General features: G+C 37.3%; 1 protein-coding gene across 6 annotated transcripts in view; it reads right to left on the reverse strand.

The window, feature by feature from the left end:
• The window catches only part of EXOC6B (exocyst complex component 6B), a 729,400-nt gene that overhangs the window by 172,138 nt on the left and 533,783 nt on the right, over window positions 1-23,479 (reverse strand). For 4 of the 6 annotated variants that reach the window (XM_032652455.1, XM_032652454.1, XM_032652456.1 and 1 more), the window contains one exon: window positions 21,687-21,828. In XM_032652455.1, coding sequence (XP_032508346.1) covers window positions 21,687-21,828 — 142 coding nt within the window. Of the gene's footprint in view, window positions 1-15,507; window positions 15,555-21,686; window positions 21,829-23,479 lie in introns of all 6 variants that reach the window. The other 2 variants (XR_004352738.1, XM_032652459.1) reach the window with 1 other exon arrangement.

A 23,479-nucleotide genomic window follows, 5' to 3' on the forward strand; every position in this document is an offset into this window, starting at 1 on the left:
TCCAATCACAGTATGGACAAGAGTTGAAGCTGGGATCAGGGCCTGCCTCCAAGATCCAATTTGCAAATGTGAAAAATCTTTTAATGAGATAAATTTTCATTTCAAAAAAATTAAAAGGAGGTGTACAAAGTTATAGGAAAGAAGGCATATTGTTAAGTGAAGGTATAAAGAGGGAAAGAAAATAAGAGGTATAAAGGTATAAAGAGGGAAAGAAAAAACCCCTCACTTAACAAATATCCAACATTCCTTCACATTCTCATACACACTTAAATCGATGAGGTGTGGCAATTGTTTTTAAAGCAATATTAATTTCTCAAAAGTATCCTATAGTTTTACATTTCTAATAATCTTCATATAATAATGAAATAAAATTGCCAAAGTAGAAAAAGGAGGGATTCCACTAATTTCAAAATGCTTTCTACACTGCTTGAAGGCTGGTCTTAAAATTAACTGCCGCTTAGATGGGGGGAGGAAAAAACTGTTTAAATCAACTTAAAAATTATCTGGTACATTCATATTTGGCTGAGGAAAACAAAATATAAATTTTATAAAGAGCAGAAAACCCTAATTAGAATAAAACGGGAAAGTCAGAGTTAGAAGGGGCTTTGAGGAATCAAAATGACTGCCTTACAGCCAGAGAAAAGTACTCTGGTTTTTCAGAGTTCAAGGCCTTGAGAGAGAAGAGGGAAGTGAATGAAACTCAGAAAGGTTAAAAGGTTATAGGGAGGGGGAAGGGTAAGCTGGGACGAAGTGAGAGAGTGGCATGGACATATATACACTACCAAATGTAAAATCGATAGCTAGTGGGAAGCAGCCACATAGCACAGGGAGATCAGCTCGGTGCTTTGTGACCACCTAGAGGGGTGAGATAGGGAGGGTGGAAGGGAGACGCAAGAGGGAGGGGATATGGGGATATATGTATACGTATAGCTGATTCACTTTGTTATACAGCAGCAACTAACACACCATTGTAAAGCAATTATACTCCAATAAAGATGTTAAAAAAATAAATAAATTTAAAAAATAAAAGGTTATAGGTGAAGTTGGCTGGTGAGGACCTGGAAAAGCTTGACTTATGCGTTCGTCTCACTCTTTCTTTTTTTTTATTGCCCCTACTTGCATGTAGGGTTCCCAGGATACAGGACTTTTGTTTTTGTTTTTTTTTTTGCGCTATGCGGGCCTCTCACTGTTGTGGCCTCTCCCATTGTGGAGCACAGGCTCCGGAAGCGCAGGCTCAGCGGCCATGGCTCACGGGCCCAGCCGCTCCGTGGCATGCGGGATCTTCCCGAACCGGGGCACGAACCCGTGTCCCCTGCATCGGCAGGTGGACTCTCAACCACTGCGCCACCAGGGAAGCCCAATACACGACTTTTAACACTGGTGTGGTAAAAAAACGTTGCCTGCTATTTCAGTAAACAAGAATGTTGCCTGCCATTCTGGTAAACAATGAATGTTACCCACCATCAAGCCACCAACCATTGAATCCACCCTAGACAGTGTGCCCTGAAGAGATTTCAGGATGAAGGAAAACAGGATACTGGCCCTGGATAGTTAAGATGCATATCAAAGGAATAATTTCTATGAGTCCAGACTCTTGTATCTTTCCATACATAGAGAAGCACTAAAATCATTAATTTGAGATGTCTGCTTTTTGTGATTAGCTATAATCTATTGATGTTTGACTCCATGTTTGTTTGTTTGTTTCCAGCAAAAACTCCTATATACCCTGACTCCTCCCTTTACCTCTTTGGAACAGTTCTATCTGAGAGGTGTCTCCCGGGCTTTAGTTCTCAGTAAGGTCACCAAATAAAACATAACTCTCAAAAAAAAAAAAAATGACTGCCTGAGTCTGTAATCTGTATATCTAGACAGGACATTTGAGAATTTATCAAAAGCAAGCTGTTGGAAACAGAATATAAAAGTAATTCTTCTGAATCTTTGCAAATTGTCCATAGAACAAGAATAATTTTCAAAGGAGATGAGCAAGGTAAAATTTATTTCAGAAAATCAAAACTAGTACAATATCTGGGAAATAGGTAAAATAGCAATTCTTAGAGGAAAAGCTAATTTGCTCAAATAAGAGAAAGTTGAAAAGGTAGTGGGCAAAATTTTAACCAGAGGTTCCTGGTTAGTATCATATACTATTGCTCCCAGTGAAGTTCCAGGTCAGACAGTGGACAAGATAGCATCACCAGCCTTCACTGAATGGATTAAGGGTTTGGTTTTTGGCCAAAATGTCAGGTAAGAAAGAAAAGTCAGTACTCTGGAGCCCAAAGTATGTTGGGTACTTGTTTATATCTTAAGATCATGTCAGGTCACATGTGGTTTTTGTGGGATTAAAAAAGTAAGAGCTGCTGTTGCTGTATTAATATAATGGTTTCCTGGTATCTGGGTCCCTGGAGCAACAGAGAAGGAGTATGCTAGACTATAAAGTGTGGCTCCAGGGAAGCTAAAACCTTCTTGCATCACTTCACAGTGGCTCCACTAAGCTAATTACAGAGAAGAGTTGATGGACTCCACAGGGACTCCACTCGAGGCCCTGCTGGTCAGAGAAAGGTCAGCCAGAACATAAGGAAGTAAGTACTAAGGAGAGAGCTATCAAGGAGACAGAAAAAGGGAGGGAGGATTGGTGGGAGGGAAAAGTTCCTTGGAGATTCAGCTGACTATACTTGTATAAGTTTACTTGTATGAACACGTGATCATAAAAAATAGTTACCTTTAATTATCTAGGGTATAATTCTGTGAGGTAAATTTTTCTTTGTTTTTACATATTTTAAATAGGTAACTCACTAGATCTCCTACCTCAAGAAGGGCAGAGAAAAGTCCAGTCTAACTAACCTATTCTGAGTTTCCGTGTGAGAAATATGATTAAAACTGATAATAACAAAGTCTGATAGCAAATGCCAAACCAGTACTCTAAACAGATTTATAAATTGTTTTCAAAGTTTAATTCTCCTAACTCCTTTTGCTCTAAAAGACAACTGAAAACTAGGACAGATAGATATAGCTTTTTAATTAGTAAGGGATTAACCCCCTATAAGCTAGGAAATGGCCACAAGCATGAAGAACTTTCATGATGATGCTGAGTAAATAAGCCAATCAGTCTCCATCTGGCTGTCCCTTATATTGTACCACTGAGAGGAAATGAGGGTTCAGGTACTGGCAGTGACTGGTGTCAATGACAATATACATTCCCCTGGAGAGAGTAGCTGTCTTATGTGGAGTAAACCTAGAAAATTCGAGAAGCTGATTTCTATGCCTTGCCTAATGTATCTAACATACAAGAAAAATTAATTGGTTGAATCTAGCAAAGCAAATTAGAAAACAATTTTATTCAAGATTTAAAAGAAGGAGATGACATAAATTCCTACCATGTCATGGAGTCCAGGAGGCCACTGGGTACTGTTCTTTGTTTAAGGAAATAATATTTTAAATGGTGGATAAGAATACTTTAGCTGTATTCACCAAATTAAACAGAGTATCTTTTGCACTGCAGAGGAAGAAGGTTAAGGAAAGCCAAGACCATAACAAGTGGCAGAACAATGTCATGCCACATGGCACTGGACTTTCCCTTAATATTCCACAAATAATCACCAAAAACATAGCACAAGATGTCCTAGCACTTGTGTTTATAACCTAGAATCCTAAAGCTGAAAGGAGCATTTGTAATTACTGAGGACTTTTACAGAAGAAAAAATTAAAAAGCAAAAAAGGTAAGTCAGTGAACCAGATAGAACCTAATCCCTCTGTCTTTCTATTATTTCAGTATGCATCCCTGATCTAGAATGTCTAAAAGCAAATATTCACTCTACATGTTCCATATATATATATATATATATATATATATATATATATATATATACACACACACACACACACATATATATGTATATATGTATGTATCTATATCTTTTTCATTTAGTTAGAGAATAAAAACATAAAAATATATAGATCTGTGTAAAGCCACAATGTTCCTCTGAAGTTCCCAAATGCTTTGCAATTTTGCAAAATAAGGGCCAATTTCATAATAGATCTTTTAAAACTATAGTGAAAAGAAGCCTCTCCCAATTAGCAATCAGCAGTGCTTCTGTGCATCTCTAAGAAAACTGAGGATCTGCCCTGAAAGGCATGGGTTTCCTGAGAGATGAGAAAGACTTGTGTTCTGAAGTAGTAACTTTGTATCCTTGATATTTTTACTCTGCTTTCAATGACTTAATCTTACCCGTGTGTTTGTTCAGCACTGATTATTCTGCTGTATGAACATAGACTCAGAGCTAAGCTATCTGAAATTTTACATTGAGAAGGATTCTGTAGGGCATTTAACATAACGGTGAAAATCAATTCTCTAGAAAAGCACTGTCCAAATAGAAGTGTGAGCTGCATGTGTAATTTCAGAAGTTTTAGTAGACAGGTTAAGAAAACAAAAATTAATTTCAGAATTAATAATATTATACCTTGTTTTACCCAATATACCTAAAATATATTAATTTCAACATAAAATCAGTATTTTAAAAATTTTTCATGAGGTTTTTTCAAAATCCAGGATGTATTTTACACTTAGAGCACAACTCATTTCTGAGCTGCATGTCAAATGCTCTAATAGCCACTTGTGGCTGGTAACTATAGTACTGGACAGCACAGTTTTAGATGATGTTGACTGTAAAGAATGAAAACTAAAATGAAATGTGCAACGAATGATTTCAGACTTTGAAATGACAAGGAAAGAGCACTCCCCAAATTCATAACAATATGAATTCCATGTCTACATTGGCTATGAAATTAGTATTGAAGCAAATGTTCCTGATACTACACAATGTCTTCTATGCAGCCCATATTTTAAAAATAGGTCAACCTCTGAGAGAGCTATATACTTTGTATGCTCTTCACTGTGCCTGTCAATAAATTTTTATATTACCTCTGTATTAATTCTTATGCTAGTATTCTCACCTTTCTTCTCTTCATCCCATTTTCTTTTCTTATATCTAATTTATCATTTTTTTCAACTTATCCTACTGAAACTGGTCTCAAATCATTTTTGGAATGATTCGGGCATAATTTAAAAAACTAATAATAGTTGAGCAGCATAGTTTCTGGACAAAGCTCTTGGGCTCTCCATTTCCCCAGCAAGTGATACCAGTAGCAATCCTGATCTATAACTGCAAAATGTTTTTTAAGTATACAATACAAAACAAATGCTGACTCAGTAAAAGGAAAAGTATCAAGACACTGTCAGCGCTCTTGAACAGGGTGGAGGTATGTCACACAAAGCTATGAAAAATACTTAAAGAGAAATGATTAAGGTAGGTTCCACATAGGATGTTTCCCAAGCTAAAAGAGCTAGATTTTTTAAAAAGTCAATTATGATTCTTTCTAAACTGAAAGCAGATAGTTAATGCTTCTTTGGTATACATATCATGGATAGTCTCACAATTTGCCAGGAAAACTGAGTCTCATAGTCTAAGCTGATGGATGTCCACAGAAAATGGATATATTAGCTAAGGTAACTGGGATTCCAATCCTTTCTAGAAGTTACTTATGTGACCTTGTGCCAATCACAGAAGTTTCTAGTGCCAGATATCTCCTCTGTAAAATGAAATTAATAATATTTCACTTGCTTAAAGCTATGCGACTGAATCAAATGTACTCTTGAGGTCTATTGTATAACAAGGAATATATCTGGTCTTTGGTCCCAGTTCCTGACATAGAGTTTCAAATACCCTTGAAAGGTCCTGAGCAATAGGAAAGTTCCTGAGCAATTCACAATCAGCTCCTTTTGACCATACCTAAGTTTATGCTGAAATGACTCCTGTGGGCCCCTAGGTAGTTTTAAGGGAGGGGCTGGACAAGCCAGAAAGACTAAGCCTGTGACTAGAGGTTTGAAACTTTCAGCCCCACCCCCAGTCTCCAGGGAGGGGAGGGGAAGGTGATTGATTTCAATCATGTGGCCAATTATTTATTCAATCATGCCTATGTAATGAAACCCCCATATAAAACTCTGGACACTGAAGCTCAGTGGCTCAGGAATTCCTGACGGGTGAACATGCTGATGTGCTGGAAGGTCGACATGCCTGGAATCCTTAAGGACAGGTCATGGAAACTCTGTTCTGCCCCCTCCTCCCTAGGATCCTGTCCTATGCATCTCTTCCATTTGGCTGTTGCTGAGTTACAGCCTTTATAATAAAACTGTAATCATAAGTACAGCATTTTTGGTGAGTTACGTGAGTTTTTCTAGTGAATTACTGAGCTGAAAGGGGATGTGATGAGCCCCAAATCTGTAGCCAGCTAGGAAGAAGTACGGGTGGCTTGAGGTCACCTGTGACTTGTGGCTGATGCCTGAAGAGGGGCAGTCTTGTGGGACTGACCCCTTACCCTGTGGAGTCTGCACTAACTCCAGGTAGTTAGTGTTAGAACTGGATTAAATTGTAGAACAACCAGTTGGTGTTGGAAAACTGTTGTTGGAACACAAGGTCCAATCCAGATCAAGCACATTGCAACTTGATATTGAGTCCATTTTAATATCTAGGTTACAGCCAGATGTGTCCCAGAATAAGTAATGTGAAATTTACTGGAATTGGATACAATAAAATAATACTATGCTTTTTTTTTGCCTACATGGTCACTGCTTCAATGAATCAAAAAATTTAAAGATATTACACTAAAGCAAGTCTTCATTATGAGAGACCATTTTTTTAAAAATTAATTAATTAATTAATTTATGGCTGTGTTGGGTCTTTGTTTCTGTGCGAGGACTTTCTCTAGTTGTGGCAAGCGGGGGCCGCTCTTCATCGCGGTGCACGGGCCTCTCACTATCACGGCCTCTTGCTGCGGAGCACAGGCTCCAGACGCGCAGGCTCAGTAATTGTGGCTCACGGGCCCAGTTGCTCCGTGGCATGTGGGATCTTCCCAGACCAGGGCTCGAACCCGTGTCCCCTGCATTGGCAGGCAGATTCTCAACCACTGTGCCACCAGGGAAGCCCCAAGAGATCATTTTTTTTTTTTTTTTTTTTTGGTACGCGGGCCTCTCTCTGCTGTGGCCTCTCCCGTTGCGGAGCACAGGCTCCGGACGCGCAGGCCCAGCCGCTCCGCGGCATGTGGGATCTTCCCGGACCGGGGCGCGAACCCGAGTCCCCTGCATCGGCAGGCGGACTCTCAACCGCTGCGCCACCAGGGAAGCCCCCAGGAGATCATTTTTGATATGGCAAAATAACAAGTTCTGCATATCTTGCCCAGAGAAAGGTATTTTCTATATTCTCTAGCTTTGCTTCATATAATTATTCTAGTATTAGTTGGGAATTCCACCCCCTCAATGGAATTATAATGTAAAGTATTAAAACAATGGTCAACATCCATGTTAAATGTTTGTGAAAGATCAATATGAACATAAATACTGGTCTGCCATTATGGTTACACAGACTAATGAATTTATTTTCAGAGGTCAAGATCTATCTTACTAGAGAATATAAACTTTGCTACTAAGAGCTCAGTTTGGGGTGTGTTTTCCTTTTCTTTTTTTCCCCTAAAACAAACAAAAACAAAAGAAGGAGAAAAAGAGAATCTCTGTCAGTGAAACCTGAGACCTTAAGCTGGTAGTTACAAGATCAGGGAATTGACTGCAGACACAACAGGAACGCTAGAGGAAGCATTAGGCATTTTTAACTCCTAGGCACTGGTAAGAGAGGGGGAGATTAGTGTTTTAAGAGAATTTAGGTTAGTTGGAGAAAAAGGAAATGAAAATAGTTGTTTCTTAAGGTACCTAAGGAACTTCTTTCCATGATAAACTGGTGCTTTTAAAGGAATATCTTAACTACTAGGAAGTATAGGAGATTAATGAGCATCTCAAGTATTAAAAGCACTCCTGTCTTTAAAATGTTGTCTTTAAAAGCCCTCAAAAATGCTTTTCTACAGAAGAGTACAGAACCTCATCCTTTTCCCTGGTTAATTGCCTGGGCAGGGGCTGATGCTACACCTTGTTTCCATCCATTGACAGGCAGACAGCTGACAAAGAGATTCCTGTGAGTCAGAGGGGAAGGGCAGGCCTTAAAGCCATGTGACTGCTGGGATGTGGTGAAAAACTGAGGAGTCTTGAATTTCTTCAGAAAGGCACATCATTCAGGAAGAAAGGGCAGAGAAAGACAAAAAGAAGAGAAAGATTACCAGGCAAATTTTACTGATACCCACAAAGAAAATAAAGTGTTATTTTTCTCCTATTCTTGGTTACATTATATAAAATATTTGGTGTTTTTTATAATTAAACAGTCCCAATTATTAGGCTTAAGAGAGGCAATTAAATAAACAACCTTTTCTTTCCTCTCTTTCCATGTCAGTTTCTGAGTCTTTTATTGTAAAAGACTTCTTTTTCAGCTTCTTTATCTTCCATTCATTCTTCAACTCTCAGCAGCCTGGTCTATCACCCTACTTCCATTAAAAGTACTCTCTCTAAAATCTGCTTTGGATCCACTAACAATGATTATATCTCCACATTTCCTTCTGGCTACCCCACTTCATTTCACCCTATTCTTTAGTCATAATGAACTAGTTTTAGTTCCCTAATATGCCATGTTCTTTATTTCCTCCCAGAATTTATACAAATACTTGCTTTTGTCAGAACACCCTTCCCAACCTACCTCATCGTACTCGAATGGCTAATCCCTAGCCATGTAGTCCAATGGGATACCCTAGTCCAAACCACTCACATATAACAAATGGGTAGAAAGATTTTGAAAGAGATTAAGTGTGTTGTCCAAATTCACAGCTACTTAGTGATCAAAGACAAAGGCCTCAATTCACCCATACAAGTGTACATTATCCTACCAGAGACCCTACCATAAACCACCTTCTCCTCCCAGGAAAGGAGTAGAATATAGAAGTAAAATACAGATCAACCATCATTATAGAACATTATAGGTAAGACTTTAAAAATTCTATAAATTGACTCACTAGTTTCTGAAGACTTTAGCTTTTCGAAATGGAAGCATTGGCAATGATATTTTCTTCACATTTTCTAAATTCCAGTCTTAGAAACATGAAATTGGGAATGCTAAGGGGATTTTGTGGTGCCTCTCTCTCTCTCTCTCTCTCTCTCTCTCTCTCTCTCTCTCTCTCTCCCGTACACACACACACACACACACACACGCGCACATAAAAGGGAGGAAGAAAGGATAAATTTCTAAAATTTGTAATACAAAAAGTAGACTAGATAGATGATTTAATTAAAACAACAGAACTCAAATCAGAATTTGTTAACTGCTGAAATACTAGAGCAGGTAATAGTGGAAAGGACTGAAATTTATTTCTTTTAAAATGTCTCATAAAAATTAGGACTTTAGTCAGTTTTTTAAGATGTATAAGGTACTGTTCCACCTAAAGGCAGCAGATGGCTAGAATGTTACAGGAATTTCTTGTAGGCCTGAGTAGAAGTCTGTCAACTTTCAACTATTATAATAATTTTTAAATAGACATGGTATTTAATATGATTTCCTGGTTTACACCTTATAAAATGGCCCAGTTAAAATAAATAGTTTACTGGCCTCAGCCCCAAAGACGTGAAGTGAGGGCCAAAGAAAATATAAAATGTATAAAATGTCCCAGTGTAAACACCTTGAGACAAGAGGAGTGAATGCATCAGATATTCCTGGGAGAGTCTGGCTTACTACAAACATTAGGATTTTAGCCTATGTGAGTAAAAGGGAGGTGCAAATGGCCTGATGGAATGAGGTAGCGGTGCTAAAGAAATAATTTTCAGCTGAGGTGATGTTTGTAGCTAGCTGATATGGCAGAAAGAGATGGCCATACATTGCTCTGGTGCTAATGGTGAGGTAAGGTCTCTGGTTTGCAATGATTAAGACAAGCTATTGTTTCAATGGGCTCATTTCTCCATGAAAATGCTTCTGGGTGTTTTCAAGCAAATCATGAGGATTAATGAAAATTTTTAAATAATTGTTTTATAAAGTTTCTAATAAAGCAATAGTAAAAAGGCTTTGGAGATTATGAAATTGTTATAACATACTCCTTTAACTTTAGGAAAAGTCTTTTTACCAAGTCTGGAACCAGGCTTAAGTAATAGGAAAACAGCAATAACCACAATATATTTTTAAACTTTTTCTTCTTTGAAATGGCATTTCTTAATCTTTCTAGTCCCTGAAACTTCCAAAGTGTGTAGGGTCTCAAAGAAAAATCTGAACAGTTTCTAAGAGGAATCAGTCACTGTCCTAATTTAGAGCTGGGATAAGTACCGCATTTACCAAACAGCCAAACAGAATTTAGGGTATTGGGAGGTTTGCCTCAGACAAAGAAGCTTAACTGGGTATTACGATTCTTCATGTAGCAGGTCCTTTGTACTTCCTCATCACTTAAATGCCTCACAAACAATCCAAGGTAACATTTGCTACCAGAAAAAGTACTTTGTCTCTGTTGGCCAACCTCTGGAAGCCAAGAGCAGGGTTTGACAGTGATATATAACAAGGTTAGAGCAGCGTGATCCATCTCCATTTACTTGACAAGGATGGCATCTTAGGCCATGGTGAGGAAGAGCAGGTTGCCCGCCTTCACTGCTCAGGTTGGCAGCACCTACTATCAAATGACTGGGTGTCTGGCAATGGGTTCAGAGAGACAATGACTGCCTTATCTCCTGGAATTCAAGGAACTTCAGCTCATAGACCAAAATAACTGCTGAGTGGGCACTACTCACTGATCCATGTCTGAGAAAAGTCCTTCCAGAGGGTACAGGGTCCATCATCCACAGTCAAAGAGAAGTGACATGGCCATTTAAATGGCAGGGAAGCCCTCTGTTTGGGGTTTTTCATGGCTAAGAAAGGCACATCATAATAACACAGCATAATAGCATAGCACCTAGCATGACAACTACTGCCTATTTTTGACAGAAGGAAGATATTTGCAGTTTGTGCTCTTCCCACACCATTTTAGAGCTGAGAATCCAAGCTCAATCCTGCTTTTAAAAAGAATGGGTAAGGGCTTGGGAAGTGGGAGAGAGACAAAGCCATACAATCCATAAGTATCTGGGGAAGCTTTTGCATAGATTGACTGAGAGCTGTGTGTCTGAGAAAGTACCAGACTATGGCCTCTATTTTCTTCCTACAAATTCCCACTGCACTTGAGTTTTAAATCTGGTTTCTTGAATAGAATATCTACAGTGTTCCAGGTCTTGCAGAGAAAACAAGGAATGAAGAGAATGAATGAAATGTTGATAACCATAACTATATATAATATGTATACATATATAATTGCCAACTTAATGATTCTCCCTTGCAAATTTGTAAGTTTCACTGCAAATACTGAATCAAAATGAGAATTAGAAACAAGAATACAGAACATAACTGAGAAAAGGGGAAAACAAATGAGGGGAAAATAAATAAAGAAGGATGTGCTCTAACAAAGACTGGCTACCCAAATCCCTATATCCATTTTCAGTAGAGAATGAAAGCATTTTTGTAAAGAAGAAACAAAAAATATTTTTTCTGATTCCATTAACCAGTCAATCAACCAAAAGACAAAATTCATTAGCCATAGAGCTTGTCTCATAGAACAAGCTATCGTCTCCATCACATTAAAGCAATAATAACTAATTATCCTTAGATTTTCACATGTGCAGAACACTGCAAATTATAGGAAGCAAGTTTATTTTTCTGCATACAAACTCCAAGTCTATCATCAATCTTTTTACCTTAATGTTTCTCAGATGGAAGAAGGCAGAACGGGAAAGCTTATTTTAAAATTATAATTCAGAAAGATGAGGCTGAGGATAGAAGCTAAGGGATCTGAAATCAATGATACTGAAACACACAAAATGTCCTTGAGTAGTCTACAACAGGAAATTTGCATCTTCAGGAATTACATATCCTCAAACGAAGGAGGCATCTATATAACCTAGGAGATGAGGTTTAAAATTTTACTGGGCTCCCACTTTTTCCATTTGTCTCTCTTCAAACCCTATATTCTTAAAATGGCTCTCTTTTTAAGACTTGCAGAGGTACAATTAAGACAATTAAGATACAATTTGAAAAGTGTTGTTCTGATAAAATATAAATATATACTTTAATTGGAAAGGAAGTATTTAAATTCAAAACTTTTCACAAGAATCCCACAGTATGTAATGATACCAGTTGCTACAACAATTTAACATTTCTAAGATTGAAGTATATCTCACAGAAAGCCAACTTGTCTTCTTTAAATCTATCTGTCATATCAGTATTATATTAGTACTCATGTCCTAATAACTAAGTTTCCAAAAGAAATGTATTCATACTCTTTAGACTCTTCTGAAATTCAGGACTGCTTAAGTAACACGTTTCATCATGGCAACCCTGATCTTATCCACAACCACACTGACATTTCTACAGGATACTATAGTGCTTTAGGTCTTCACTAGACAGCTTGCTTTCTTCCTAAACTAATATTATCCAAAAGTAAATACCATAAAGCAGACTCTGAGAACAATTATAGAGAAAGTTTCTCTGAGAAAAAAAATTACTGACCCTATTCCAATGGTCATTAAATTTATGAGCTCCTGATGGTAATCACTCAAAGCCTGCTTTCTGCTTCCATATATTCTAAGTCCCTGATGAACATGTTATCATAATAATTAAAACTATAATAAACATATTTAATATTTACTAGTGGTTACAAATATATGCGTATTAGGATCTGTAAAGCATTTCATATGCATTATCTCATTTAATTTTTAAAACAACTTTCCATACACATGAAAATATCCACACAATCTTCCCTCCCATGATAAACTGTAATGTCTTAGAACTAAATGGAAACTCAGAAATCATCTAGCCAAGTGTTCCCATATTATAAATGAGAAGCCCAAAGCCCAAACAGGTTTAATGAATTCCCAAGATCACACAGCAAGTTGGTGGCAAAACTGAGGTTATAATGCAGCTTTCCTTCTAGCTTAGTACTCTTTCTGATGATGATGATGACACTTGACAATGAGGATGGCAGCTAGCAGTTACTGAGCACTTGTTATGTGTTACTCACTTAATCATCTCAACAAGTCTGTGAGATAGTATAATTGTAACTTCATTTTATAAATAAAGATATGGTTAAGAAGAGGAATAAAGTATGCCCAAACTACTAAATATAATATATGATAACAAAAATCAGAGATGATAGAAACAGATTGGTTTCAAAGGTCAATCTGTTTTTATTACCTCTGATTTTAATTATTATATATTATACAGATGATATATTGAGAATTGACTGTTGGTGGCAAGAATGGCTTGATAATCCATAGAAGTTGGTGGTAGGATATGTGTACTCAAGTTGCCAATTGTACATCCTCCTAAGAGAGTATTCCTTAGGATTCCAACTACATCCTTGCTATTCATATCACATGACTTCCATCCCAAGCCACTTCCTACTTCTACTCCCTTCCATCTTCAGAGCTGACCAAAAAGATCCAGAAACGTAGGTAGTTGCTAATTGAGTCATTTTTATTCATTCAACAAATATTTATTAAGCAAGTACCATATGTCAGGCACTGTGCTAGAGGCTAAGGAGACAGGAGTGTGCAGACATGATCTGCTGTTTACCTTTTTCTTGGATCCTGTGAAATCCATATATTCAAAATAAGCCCTCCTCTTTTCTTGAACTGTTTTGAATAAATTTTTGTTCCTTGCAAATAAACATAATTTAATTAAGACAGATTATTATGGATTGAGCTGGCAAAACAAAGACTTCAGAGAAAATGCAGAATATTTGGAACTCCTTAACAGGTGATGGCAGGGAAAAGGGCATTAAGACATCATTTCATTTCCCAGGATGAGAAGTCAACAGTCAGTGGAATGTGGCAGCCAAGCTCATAATTAAGGTATTATCTTATGTCACCTGGGAACAAGTTCCCATTGAGGGTGAAGCTTTGGAGGACTAGGTTGTCCTGCCATTGCTCAATTTAAAGAAACTGAAGAATATGGAAAGCTTTCATGTGAAAGCTTTTAATAACACTGGGCAACTTACAATGAAAGTGGGGCACTCTGGTCCTTGCTAGAATGCATAGCTCAAAAATCCAAGAAAACACAGAACCATCATGAGGCACTACTATAATAATCCCCTTCTGTCTGCAGCTGGATAGCTGGGTGAGCTGAAAATCAAGAGCACAAACTGATCTATGAACTGATACACCAGCTGTCTTCATACTTTTACCATATTTCCTTGATAAATGCAAGGGTGCTAAGCGAAATTGTGAAAGCTTGATCCCTCAGCCTTCTCCAGAATGCTTTCGATTGTATCTCCCTTGCCAGAGAAGGGTAGCACTCTGCTCTGCTCTATCCCTTATTGAATCTTGTCCTGTGACTAGGACCTAAACACAACATGGGCTCAAGGGTGATAGCAAAGTAAGAGTAAGGGAGAAGAGAATTATACTCAGAGGGGAATGTAAGAGTTTTCTAAGGAATTGCAGGAAAAAAAACCAAACAAACCTGTGTGGGTACACATTTTGTACTAGTTATTCAAGGATGACTAAACATAATTTTGAATGACAAATTAATTACTATTGGGCATCTTATCGGAGAGGCTTGATTTAATGTACGAGCTGGTAGTCACTTTAACAGTTTGTTTGGTAGGCTGATGCAGTTTGGGTTTAGTACTGGCTTAGTTATTAAGGACCAAAACTCCTTTTGCAAAATGTAAACTTCAAAGGCTGCAAGAGAAGAATGATAGTAAGACCTGTCACATTTGCTTCCCTTATGCTTCTGACCAGGGTCCTGAGGACTCACTTCTCTTCTGTCTCCCTCACATCAGGAAGAGATTGGTAAAGGAACACCTGAAGGCTTAAGACAGACTCTTGTGGGGAGTGACCAATGGTGGATAATTAACTATATGGACGCGGAGAGTCAAAGATAGCTGGGATCAAGTAATGGAGAAAATAAAAATAAGTGAATACAGTTACCCCCAAATGGCAGGTGTTTGGGCCTGGTACTTAAGGTTCAGAGAGATCACTTTACAAAGATTCCTTAGTTCAGAAGCCCCAGTGCAAAATCATAAGCAAGCCTATTAAGGTTTGCCCGATTAAGATTTGCTAAAACATCTCACACCTGAGTCAGAAGAGAGCCTGCTATACCACACAAGGGAACTTGCAGCCATTTTTTTTAGTGAATATATACTAAGAGTTGGAAAATTCAAACTTCTCAGTCCTGGACTATTAGATCCTGACTTTTTTTTTTTAGCCTTGAGCTGAAACTACTTCTCTAGGGATGCAGAAAGCAATCTGATCTTTCAGTTAGAGTGGGGTCTATGGAATTAAGTGACAAATGGTGTTCTGCTAATATTTTATATCACAGTAGGCTCAGTGAGATCATGAATCTACTCTAAAGTTGTTTCATTAAATCCTGAGTTTAGGCAGATTCTCCACATTGGTTTCCTGACCTGTAAAGTAAGGGCTATTATGGTAAAGGGTGAAATGGAAGGCTCTGGAGTCCTCGTTCCCAAGCTCATATTAACTTGACCATCAAAGAACTGAGAATTTGGCAAGATGCATTCTATTACCTTTCTGTACAGGGACTCGGTCTATTCTGTGCAAAAGGCGATGGGCCCTGCGAAAAGATGGATTACACTAAATTTTAAAAGATGCAATTGCTGCTGCATTTCCTCACAACCAAATGTCCCCTGGATTTGGATTAATTATATTTTTAATATGCCAATCTTTTGAATAATATAGGAACCTGAGCAGACAACTAAAAACTGAAATATTTAACATTATAAACCATATAACAATGGAAGTGGGAAAGAAAACAAGACAAAAACACATGAAAGCATATGCATAAAGAAGTGATAACTGTAATAAATAAAATTTCCACGGCTGTTTACAAATGATTTTATGCATAGTATCTTATTTGACTTCATAACAATACTGTGAGAAAACTGTAGCAGGGATTAATATTTCTAGTTTACTGATGGACTCAGGGAGGGTAGATGAGTTGATTTATTCACTCCAATGGCTTGAATTATGATGCATAAATATGCTGAAGCTTCCAAATCATCTCCATCATGGATTACTGCAACAGCCTTATAACCGATCTCTGAGGCCCCTGATAAATTGCAGAGTTCTTTCCAAAAGCACAAATCTAATCAAGTCACTCTCCTATTTAACACCAATGGTTTCCCATTTTTTTTCAAGCTTCCAGCATGGTACTTTGCATGTAGTATCATGCAAAGTAGGGGTAGGGGCTCCACATATATTTGCTGAATAAATGAACAGATTACTAAATAAGCACTGTTAACAAGTAGGTGAGCTGGAATATGAACCTAGACCTCCTTATCTTTAGAATATACGAAGAAAAAGGTTTGGAAATTCCAAATCCAGACACAGACTGAACATCCTAGTACATGAATGCTACAGTAGCCCAGGTTTGATCAAGGAGGTAAGTATTAGGTCATCAAGACCTGCTAGTATTTAAAATCCAGTTTCCGAACATATGGAGATATAAAATGAAATTCATACAGAGCAGAAGTACCCAGAGGTCACTGTCAATTTTTAAAGGGAAAGGAATATTTTCTTCACATCTCCTAAATCCTAATAATCTTCACCATAAAGGTACTTGGTTTGATTAGCCTGTCAGTAAGAATCAACAACACTCCTATTAGATAGTGGTATCCAAAGCAGTAGTTACCATCTCTAGTAAACATCTGAACTAACTAATTGATTTCTTGCAAAAGCATAGGCTGAGAATTAGAAAATCATCAGTTCTGGATGGTAACTTTCAGAACAACTACAGAAGTTCAACAGATAAGTACAAAAAGCAAAACTTACATTGAATAAAAGGGCATCTCCAAACCTAACTGATTCACAAACTACAGACAAAGGTCTGCGTGGTCTGCAAAAGACCTTCTGAGAGTTGCTGTATATTTATTACTGCGTTGTTACTGCTGCTGATAATGATAACGGGAGAAGCTACTCCTTATTGCATATTTAATGTTTTGCCAGCCATGAACTAAACCCTTTTATGCATTATCTCATTTAATTCTGACCCCATTCCTGTAATATTAGGTTCTATTATTATTCCTATTTCATAAATGGGGCTGTGAGAGGTTAAATAATTTATATATGGTCACACTAAAAAGAAGCGGTGACTTGAACATCTGATTGAGCTGACTCTCAAATCTGTGTTCTTAATGACTACACTATACTAGCTGAATACCTCAGGCTTGCATGCATATAATTCCTGTATGTATTTGGGATCTAACAAAGTGGCAGCCCAGGCCTCAGAGTCAAACACTCAAGATACATTCACATTCTATCTTGTCCAAAGTTTTATTTCTTTCAGGACCTATACACAGTTCTTCCAGTGACTCACAGACAATAGCAAAAATACCTCACGTACACACCACTGGGTAGAAAGATGTAAGTGTTAATTATCTTGTCATTTGGGGCTGCTTTTATACGCCTCTGTATAGTTATGTGAATCTTATGTATCATTTCTTTAAGATTTTTTATAGACCACTGAGCATGTAAAGAAGAAAATGAGGGGGATGGTATAGCAAAAGACATAGAATTCTTTCTTTTAAATTAAAATAAATGTCCATGGAAAGTTTTTTGACAGACAAATTAATGCCAATCAGAAATGAAACATTAAATTCTAAATCAATGAAGCTTAGTGGCTCTAAATATATGGCGAAAAAATTTCAGTGGTAATATGGTTATTAGAGATACTGCCATGCCTCACAAATGTTAGTGTCAAGCTGATCCTAAGTCTGAAAGGCTATTACAAATATTGAATGGCTTTTCAGGCAAGACACTGGCTCTCTGGAAACCCTCTGCCATAGTTAACGAACTATTTTCATAGTTTCCACCTTTTCATTAAATGATCTCTCTACCTCTTAGTCAACTGAAAGCTGGCTCTCTGCTAAGGATACCAATTCACCTATAGTTCTCTAAAGTAAAAGCTGTTCATTCTTCTACAAAAAATGTACTTCAGAATCAGGCTATAAGATGGGCATTTTCCTTATTCATTGGTGCTTCTCTCAGACCATTACTCCTCTTCCTCAAGGCTCATATATTTTAGCTTATTACCCTCCATCCCTCTTTACCTTTTAGCTCTATCAAAAATGCAGTCACTTTGATTGAGTTATTCCCAATCATTCATCAGGCTTTGCCGTTCAACCATTGGTAATGGTTGGTCACCTACCCCAAAGCCTTTTTCTCCCTTTTATTTATATCAGAATGAGGTTCTACTATTCCTCAAGACTCGGAAAATGATGACTTTGTATTCAACATTAAGAATCAATCTTGACTGGTTTAGCCAACCATTATGCTTTCATTCTCCTGGGAAGTAATTGGTTAAGACAGAGCCATGTAAAACAATTCTGGTTAACTAGATGCAAAGAATCCAGTGGATGGCTTCTAGAAACAATTCTGCGGCTCTTGGATGTTATCATGTCTGGATGTAATCCCTGGAATTGTACTTATTTCTTTTCTTTTAAATCTCAGATACCAGTTCTTTTTTTAAAAAATTAATTAATTTATTTATTTAATTTATTTATTTGGCTGTGTTGGGTCCTCACTGCTGCGTGCGGGCTCTCTCAAGTTGAGGCGAGTGGGGGCTACTCTTCATTGTGGTGCACGGGCCTCTCACTGCGGTGGCCTCTCTTGCTAAGGAGCACAGGCTTCAGGCGCGTGGGCTTCAGCAGTTGTGGCGCACGGGCCCAGCAGCTGTGGCTCGCCGGCTCTAGAGCGCAGGCTCAGCAGCCGCGGCGCAACGGGCCCAGCTGCTCCGCGACATGTGGGATCTTCCCGGACGAGGGCTCGAACCCGTGTCCTCTGCAATGGCAGGCGGACTCCCAACCACTGCGCCACCAGAGAAACCCTGGAATTGTACTTATTTCTGAAGGATGAGATAATTTTTTTGTTACTTTTTTCTCCCAAAATTTCCACAAAGAGCAGGTATTACTTCTATAAAAAATAAAATTAAAAAAGAAAAACCGGGCTTCCCGGTTCTAGGAAAAGAGATATTGTGGTAGACGTCTTTGAACAATGTAATCTGTAGAGCTGGGTTGACATCTAGTATAATTTCCTTTCAACGTGAAAAACTACCTTTTAAATGTGTTGTGGTATAGATCTTCTGGTGACAATTTTCTCAACTTCTGTTTATTTGAAAATGTCTATATTTTACCTTTATGTTTGAAGGACATTTTTCACAAGATAGAGTTTTCAGGTTAAGGTTAACAGGCTTTTTTTTTTCTTTCTTTCAGGATTTTAAAGATGTTCCTCTACTGCCTTCTGGTTTGCACTGTTTCTGATAAGAAATTAGCAGTAATTCTTATCATTGCTCTATCTTATATAATGTGTCTTTTCTTCTGCTATTAAGATTTTCTCTTTTATTGCTGTTATTTTTAGCAATCTGACCATAATGTGCCTGGGTGTGGCTATATGTTTATCTTGCTAAAGATCTGTTGAGCTTTTTGAATCAGTGAGTTAATACTTTTTTTAAATCAAACCTGGAAAAAATTTCCTCCAGTCATGCATTATAACCATTTTTTCCTTTAAGTTATTGAATATATTTATATTCAGTTTTTAAAAGGCCCTGTCCACTATTTTTAACATTTGTATAATCAGTGGGTTTATTTCTATTGTTTATTTTTTTCTTCTGTTATGGGTCATATTTTCCTACTTCTTTGTATGTTGAATTTTAGCTTTTTGATGTGAAATTGTAGATGCTATACGGTTGAGAATCTGAAAACTTTTTCATGTTCCTCTTCCTTCAAAGATTGTTGAGTGTTTTGGCAGGCAGTTATTTTACTGGCAGATTACCTTTATCTTGTCAAGTCTTCTTATTAGACTTTATTAGGGTGGCTCAAGATTAGCTCTTACTCTAGAGCTTGAATAGCATTCTTAATGCCTAACCTTCTGGGGTATTACTGAATGCACAATATGTTAAGGCGGTCTCTCCACTCTAGTTGGTCAGAATTCCAGTGTTTCCTAGCACTCTGTGACCACTGGCATTCCTATTCAGCTCATAGATCCTCAGTGGCTATTCTCCGCTAAGCCTCCCAGAGTTTCACACCACACATGGCAACTTGGTTTTTGATCAAAGACTCAAGGGCTCTCCAAAGCAGATTTCTGGAGCAACTTCTTTAAACAACTCCTTGCTCTCAGGTATCTTTCTCCACAAACCTAAGCTGCCTCAACAGCCTTATAAGCCAATTCCTGGGCGTGGGGGGTTTTTGTGCAAAACACTGCTTTTTATTCGGGCTCTACTTTCCTGTGCTGTGTTTGGATAGTGCCCCCAGACAGGAAACAAGAGTAAATGTCAAGCTTACCTTGTACATTTCCCCTCTGAAGGATCATAGCCTTGTGCTCTCTGCTGTCTAATGCATGAAAAGAGTTGTTTCATACAGTTTATCCAGTTTTATAGCTGTTTATGGCAGAAGGGTGACCTTGATACTTGTTACTCTGTGATGGCTGGAACTGGAAGTCTTAATTAATTAAAAATAGTATAGCCAATTAAGCCTTAATTTCCAGCCATCAAAAGTCAACCAAGGGGGAGAATTCCCTGGCAGTCCAGTGGTTAGGACTCTGTGCTTCCACTGCAGGGGGCCCAGGTTCAATCCCTGGTCAGAGAACTAAGATTCTGCAAGCTGTGTGGTGTGGCCAAAAAAAAAAAAAAAAAAAAAGTCAACCAAGGGAAACCAATAAACAGTAAAAAAAATTAAAAGGTGGGGCAGAAGTATTTGCAGACTCATGCAATTTTCCACTATGTTAATTTTCCTAGAATCAGAAAAAAGTTTCCAGGAGTCATATCATTTTTGTTCATTTTCATTTCTCACTGATGGCACAACGAGCACCACAACACTCTTCATTTGTTCCTTCTTTCTTGCTAAGCAGAGCCTGATTCTGTGTTTCATTCCAAGTAGACAATTCATGATAAATCAACTATGTCAATAATGATGCTCCTCTTTCTCTTTGCCAGATACTCAACCTCCCAGTCTCCCTGAGAGCTGGAGGCAACCACACAACTATATTTTGACCAATGAGACACACAGGGAAGTTTGTTAGGGGTTTACTGAAAAGATTTTAATTTTTTTAATAAAAAAATAGGTGATGCTGGCACCTCCCTCCTGCATTGAATGTGAGTCCCTTCTGACTATAATATGTATGAGGAGGAAAATTCTAAGTATGACAGAAGAGAGGGAACAAAAGAGCCTGGGTCCTTGATAACATCACTGAGCAACTAAATTAATACAGCAACTCACTGCCTCTAAGAAAAATAAAACCTATTTAGTTTAACCACTCTGTCTAAGGTTTTCTGTTTCTACCTGTCATAGAAAGCATTTCTGACTGATAAATGCATACTCCATTTGTTCTTTAGACCAAGAAGAGTTTGCAGATAAGATGAAAAAATAGTTTTCAAATACAACATAAAAAGGAAATGGTTGAGAACTGCATTCTTTGAAGTCTTTGAACTAATCAGGTTTTCTTTGGTGTGTATTAAATGCATGTCTGCCTTGTATCCCCCTCTAGACTGCAAACTTCCATGCCAGGGATCTTCTTTGTTCTACATATAAGCCTAGGCACTCTTGGGTGTTCAAATTAGCTTGGTGACAGACTCTTATTTCTAGTACTCTTTGACTCCATTAGGACCAAAACCCCACAGACCTAAAACTTTTTTTTCCACAGAGGTGAATATGCAGGTAAAACAAATAAGCGAAGAGATGGTTTACTGTCTTACGTTCACATTCTCTGACATCCAAGTTGAACTGCTGTAATGCTCCCAAGGTGAGCTGCCTTACTTCAGCTTCCAGCAAAAGTTGCATCAAGGACGTGGCTAAATGCTTGCAAGCTGACATACATGCTGTCTGGGCCACCTTTCCCTGAAATACAAGAATGTAAATCATAAGGCTGATGGATTAAAATCAAATTCCAACCAAAATTAAAATCATTTATTTTTCAATTAGCAATTTCTTTGAAGGTTTTCTCCATCATGATAACCCTTGCATTCAAATAACTTTGAAATTAATAGCACTTCATGGCAAACATCTTAAATATTTAGTTCCATTACCATCAGTCATGTCAGTATAACACTCAGCTAAAATTCATAAAGCCCAGCTATTTATTTACGAAGTGCTTTCTTCCTAAATCAACAATAGATTAACAATATTCAAAATCTTAATTAAACTGAGAAGGAATGTTTCCACAGAGAATAAATTTCAAAGAGTCCCTTCTAAAAATACCATAATTCTTAAAAAGCGAATGTAAACAATTCCTAACTTATCTTGAAACCAAAGTGTTTACTACTTTATGATTTAACACATATAAAATGAAAAGAATGGTTTAAAACAAAATGGTTTTCTGAAAAAAATAATTAAAAGGACAAATTTTGTTTTCTTAAAAAATAAACACTGAGGTTTATGAACACACACTCTAAGCTAATTTTTTAGATACTGATATTAAAATTAGTATTTTACCATCCTCTTTAAAAGATTCACTTTACACTAGTGAATAATATCTTAGTTCCAGGTCTGGGTTATACGTCATGAAAGATATATCCATTTCTTCCCCAGATATATATCCATTTTATTTTTATTATCATCTAGTCTGCAAAACAGGATAAGTTTGAAAAAGTCTGAGTCCTCATATTAGTCAGTGGATCCTTCTTTTTTGAAATCATGAAATATTTCAGTCATTCAGAAAGATATATAGAATTATATGATGAACACTTATGTACATATTAAACATTACAAATATAGTTAAAGCCCTTATATGACCTCCTTAAATCATTTTATTCCTTCTCCCCAGAGGTGACCGTTTCTTGTGTTGAGTATACCATTTGTATTATAAAAATACTATATGACAAGTATATAATAAGAAACAATATTTTTATTATTTTATGTATTTGAAACTTTCTGTATTACAAAGGATGTCCTTCTACAACTTGCTTTTTTGGTTCAATGTTATGAATGTGAATGTTTATAAATGAAATACATGTGGTTGTAGTTTATTCCTTTAATTATTCCACAGTATTCCATTTTAGGAGTATACCAGAATTTATCTGTCCATTCTTCTGTTGTTGGAGATTTAGGTTGTTTCTTTTCTTTTTTTTTCTTTTGCTATTATAAACAGAGTAGGTCATAGAGTAATGTCAGTCTTCATGAAAATGCCAGATTCTGACTGTAGTTTTTTTTTTTTAATATATATATTTTTCATATGTTTCACTGGGGAGGACCTTCCACAAAAGTTAGCAGGCTTTAAATGGAAAGACATATAACAAATAATACCAGAATGAATTTTAAAATTTGCATGACTTTTTATATACTTTGGATAACTCCTTGAAGATTATTTCTCAAATTTACTAGAATGAGGGGTATCAATGTATTGTGATTCATAATGCACTTGTGTGTACGTGAAGAGGAACACAGGTGGGAGCCAGATTTCCAAATATCTAACTATAAACTGCTTTGCCTGTGGTATATTCTGATTTACAATGTCCCTAGATATTTCCTAGAGTATCACTTAAGTGCATAA

The sequence above is a fragment of the Phocoena sinus genome, chromosome 13, assembly GCF_008692025.1.
Source record: "Phocoena sinus isolate mPhoSin1 chromosome 13, mPhoSin1.pri, whole genome shotgun sequence".
In the NCBI taxonomy this organism is placed as follows: Eukaryota; Metazoa; Chordata; class Mammalia; order Artiodactyla; family Phocoenidae; genus Phocoena; species Phocoena sinus.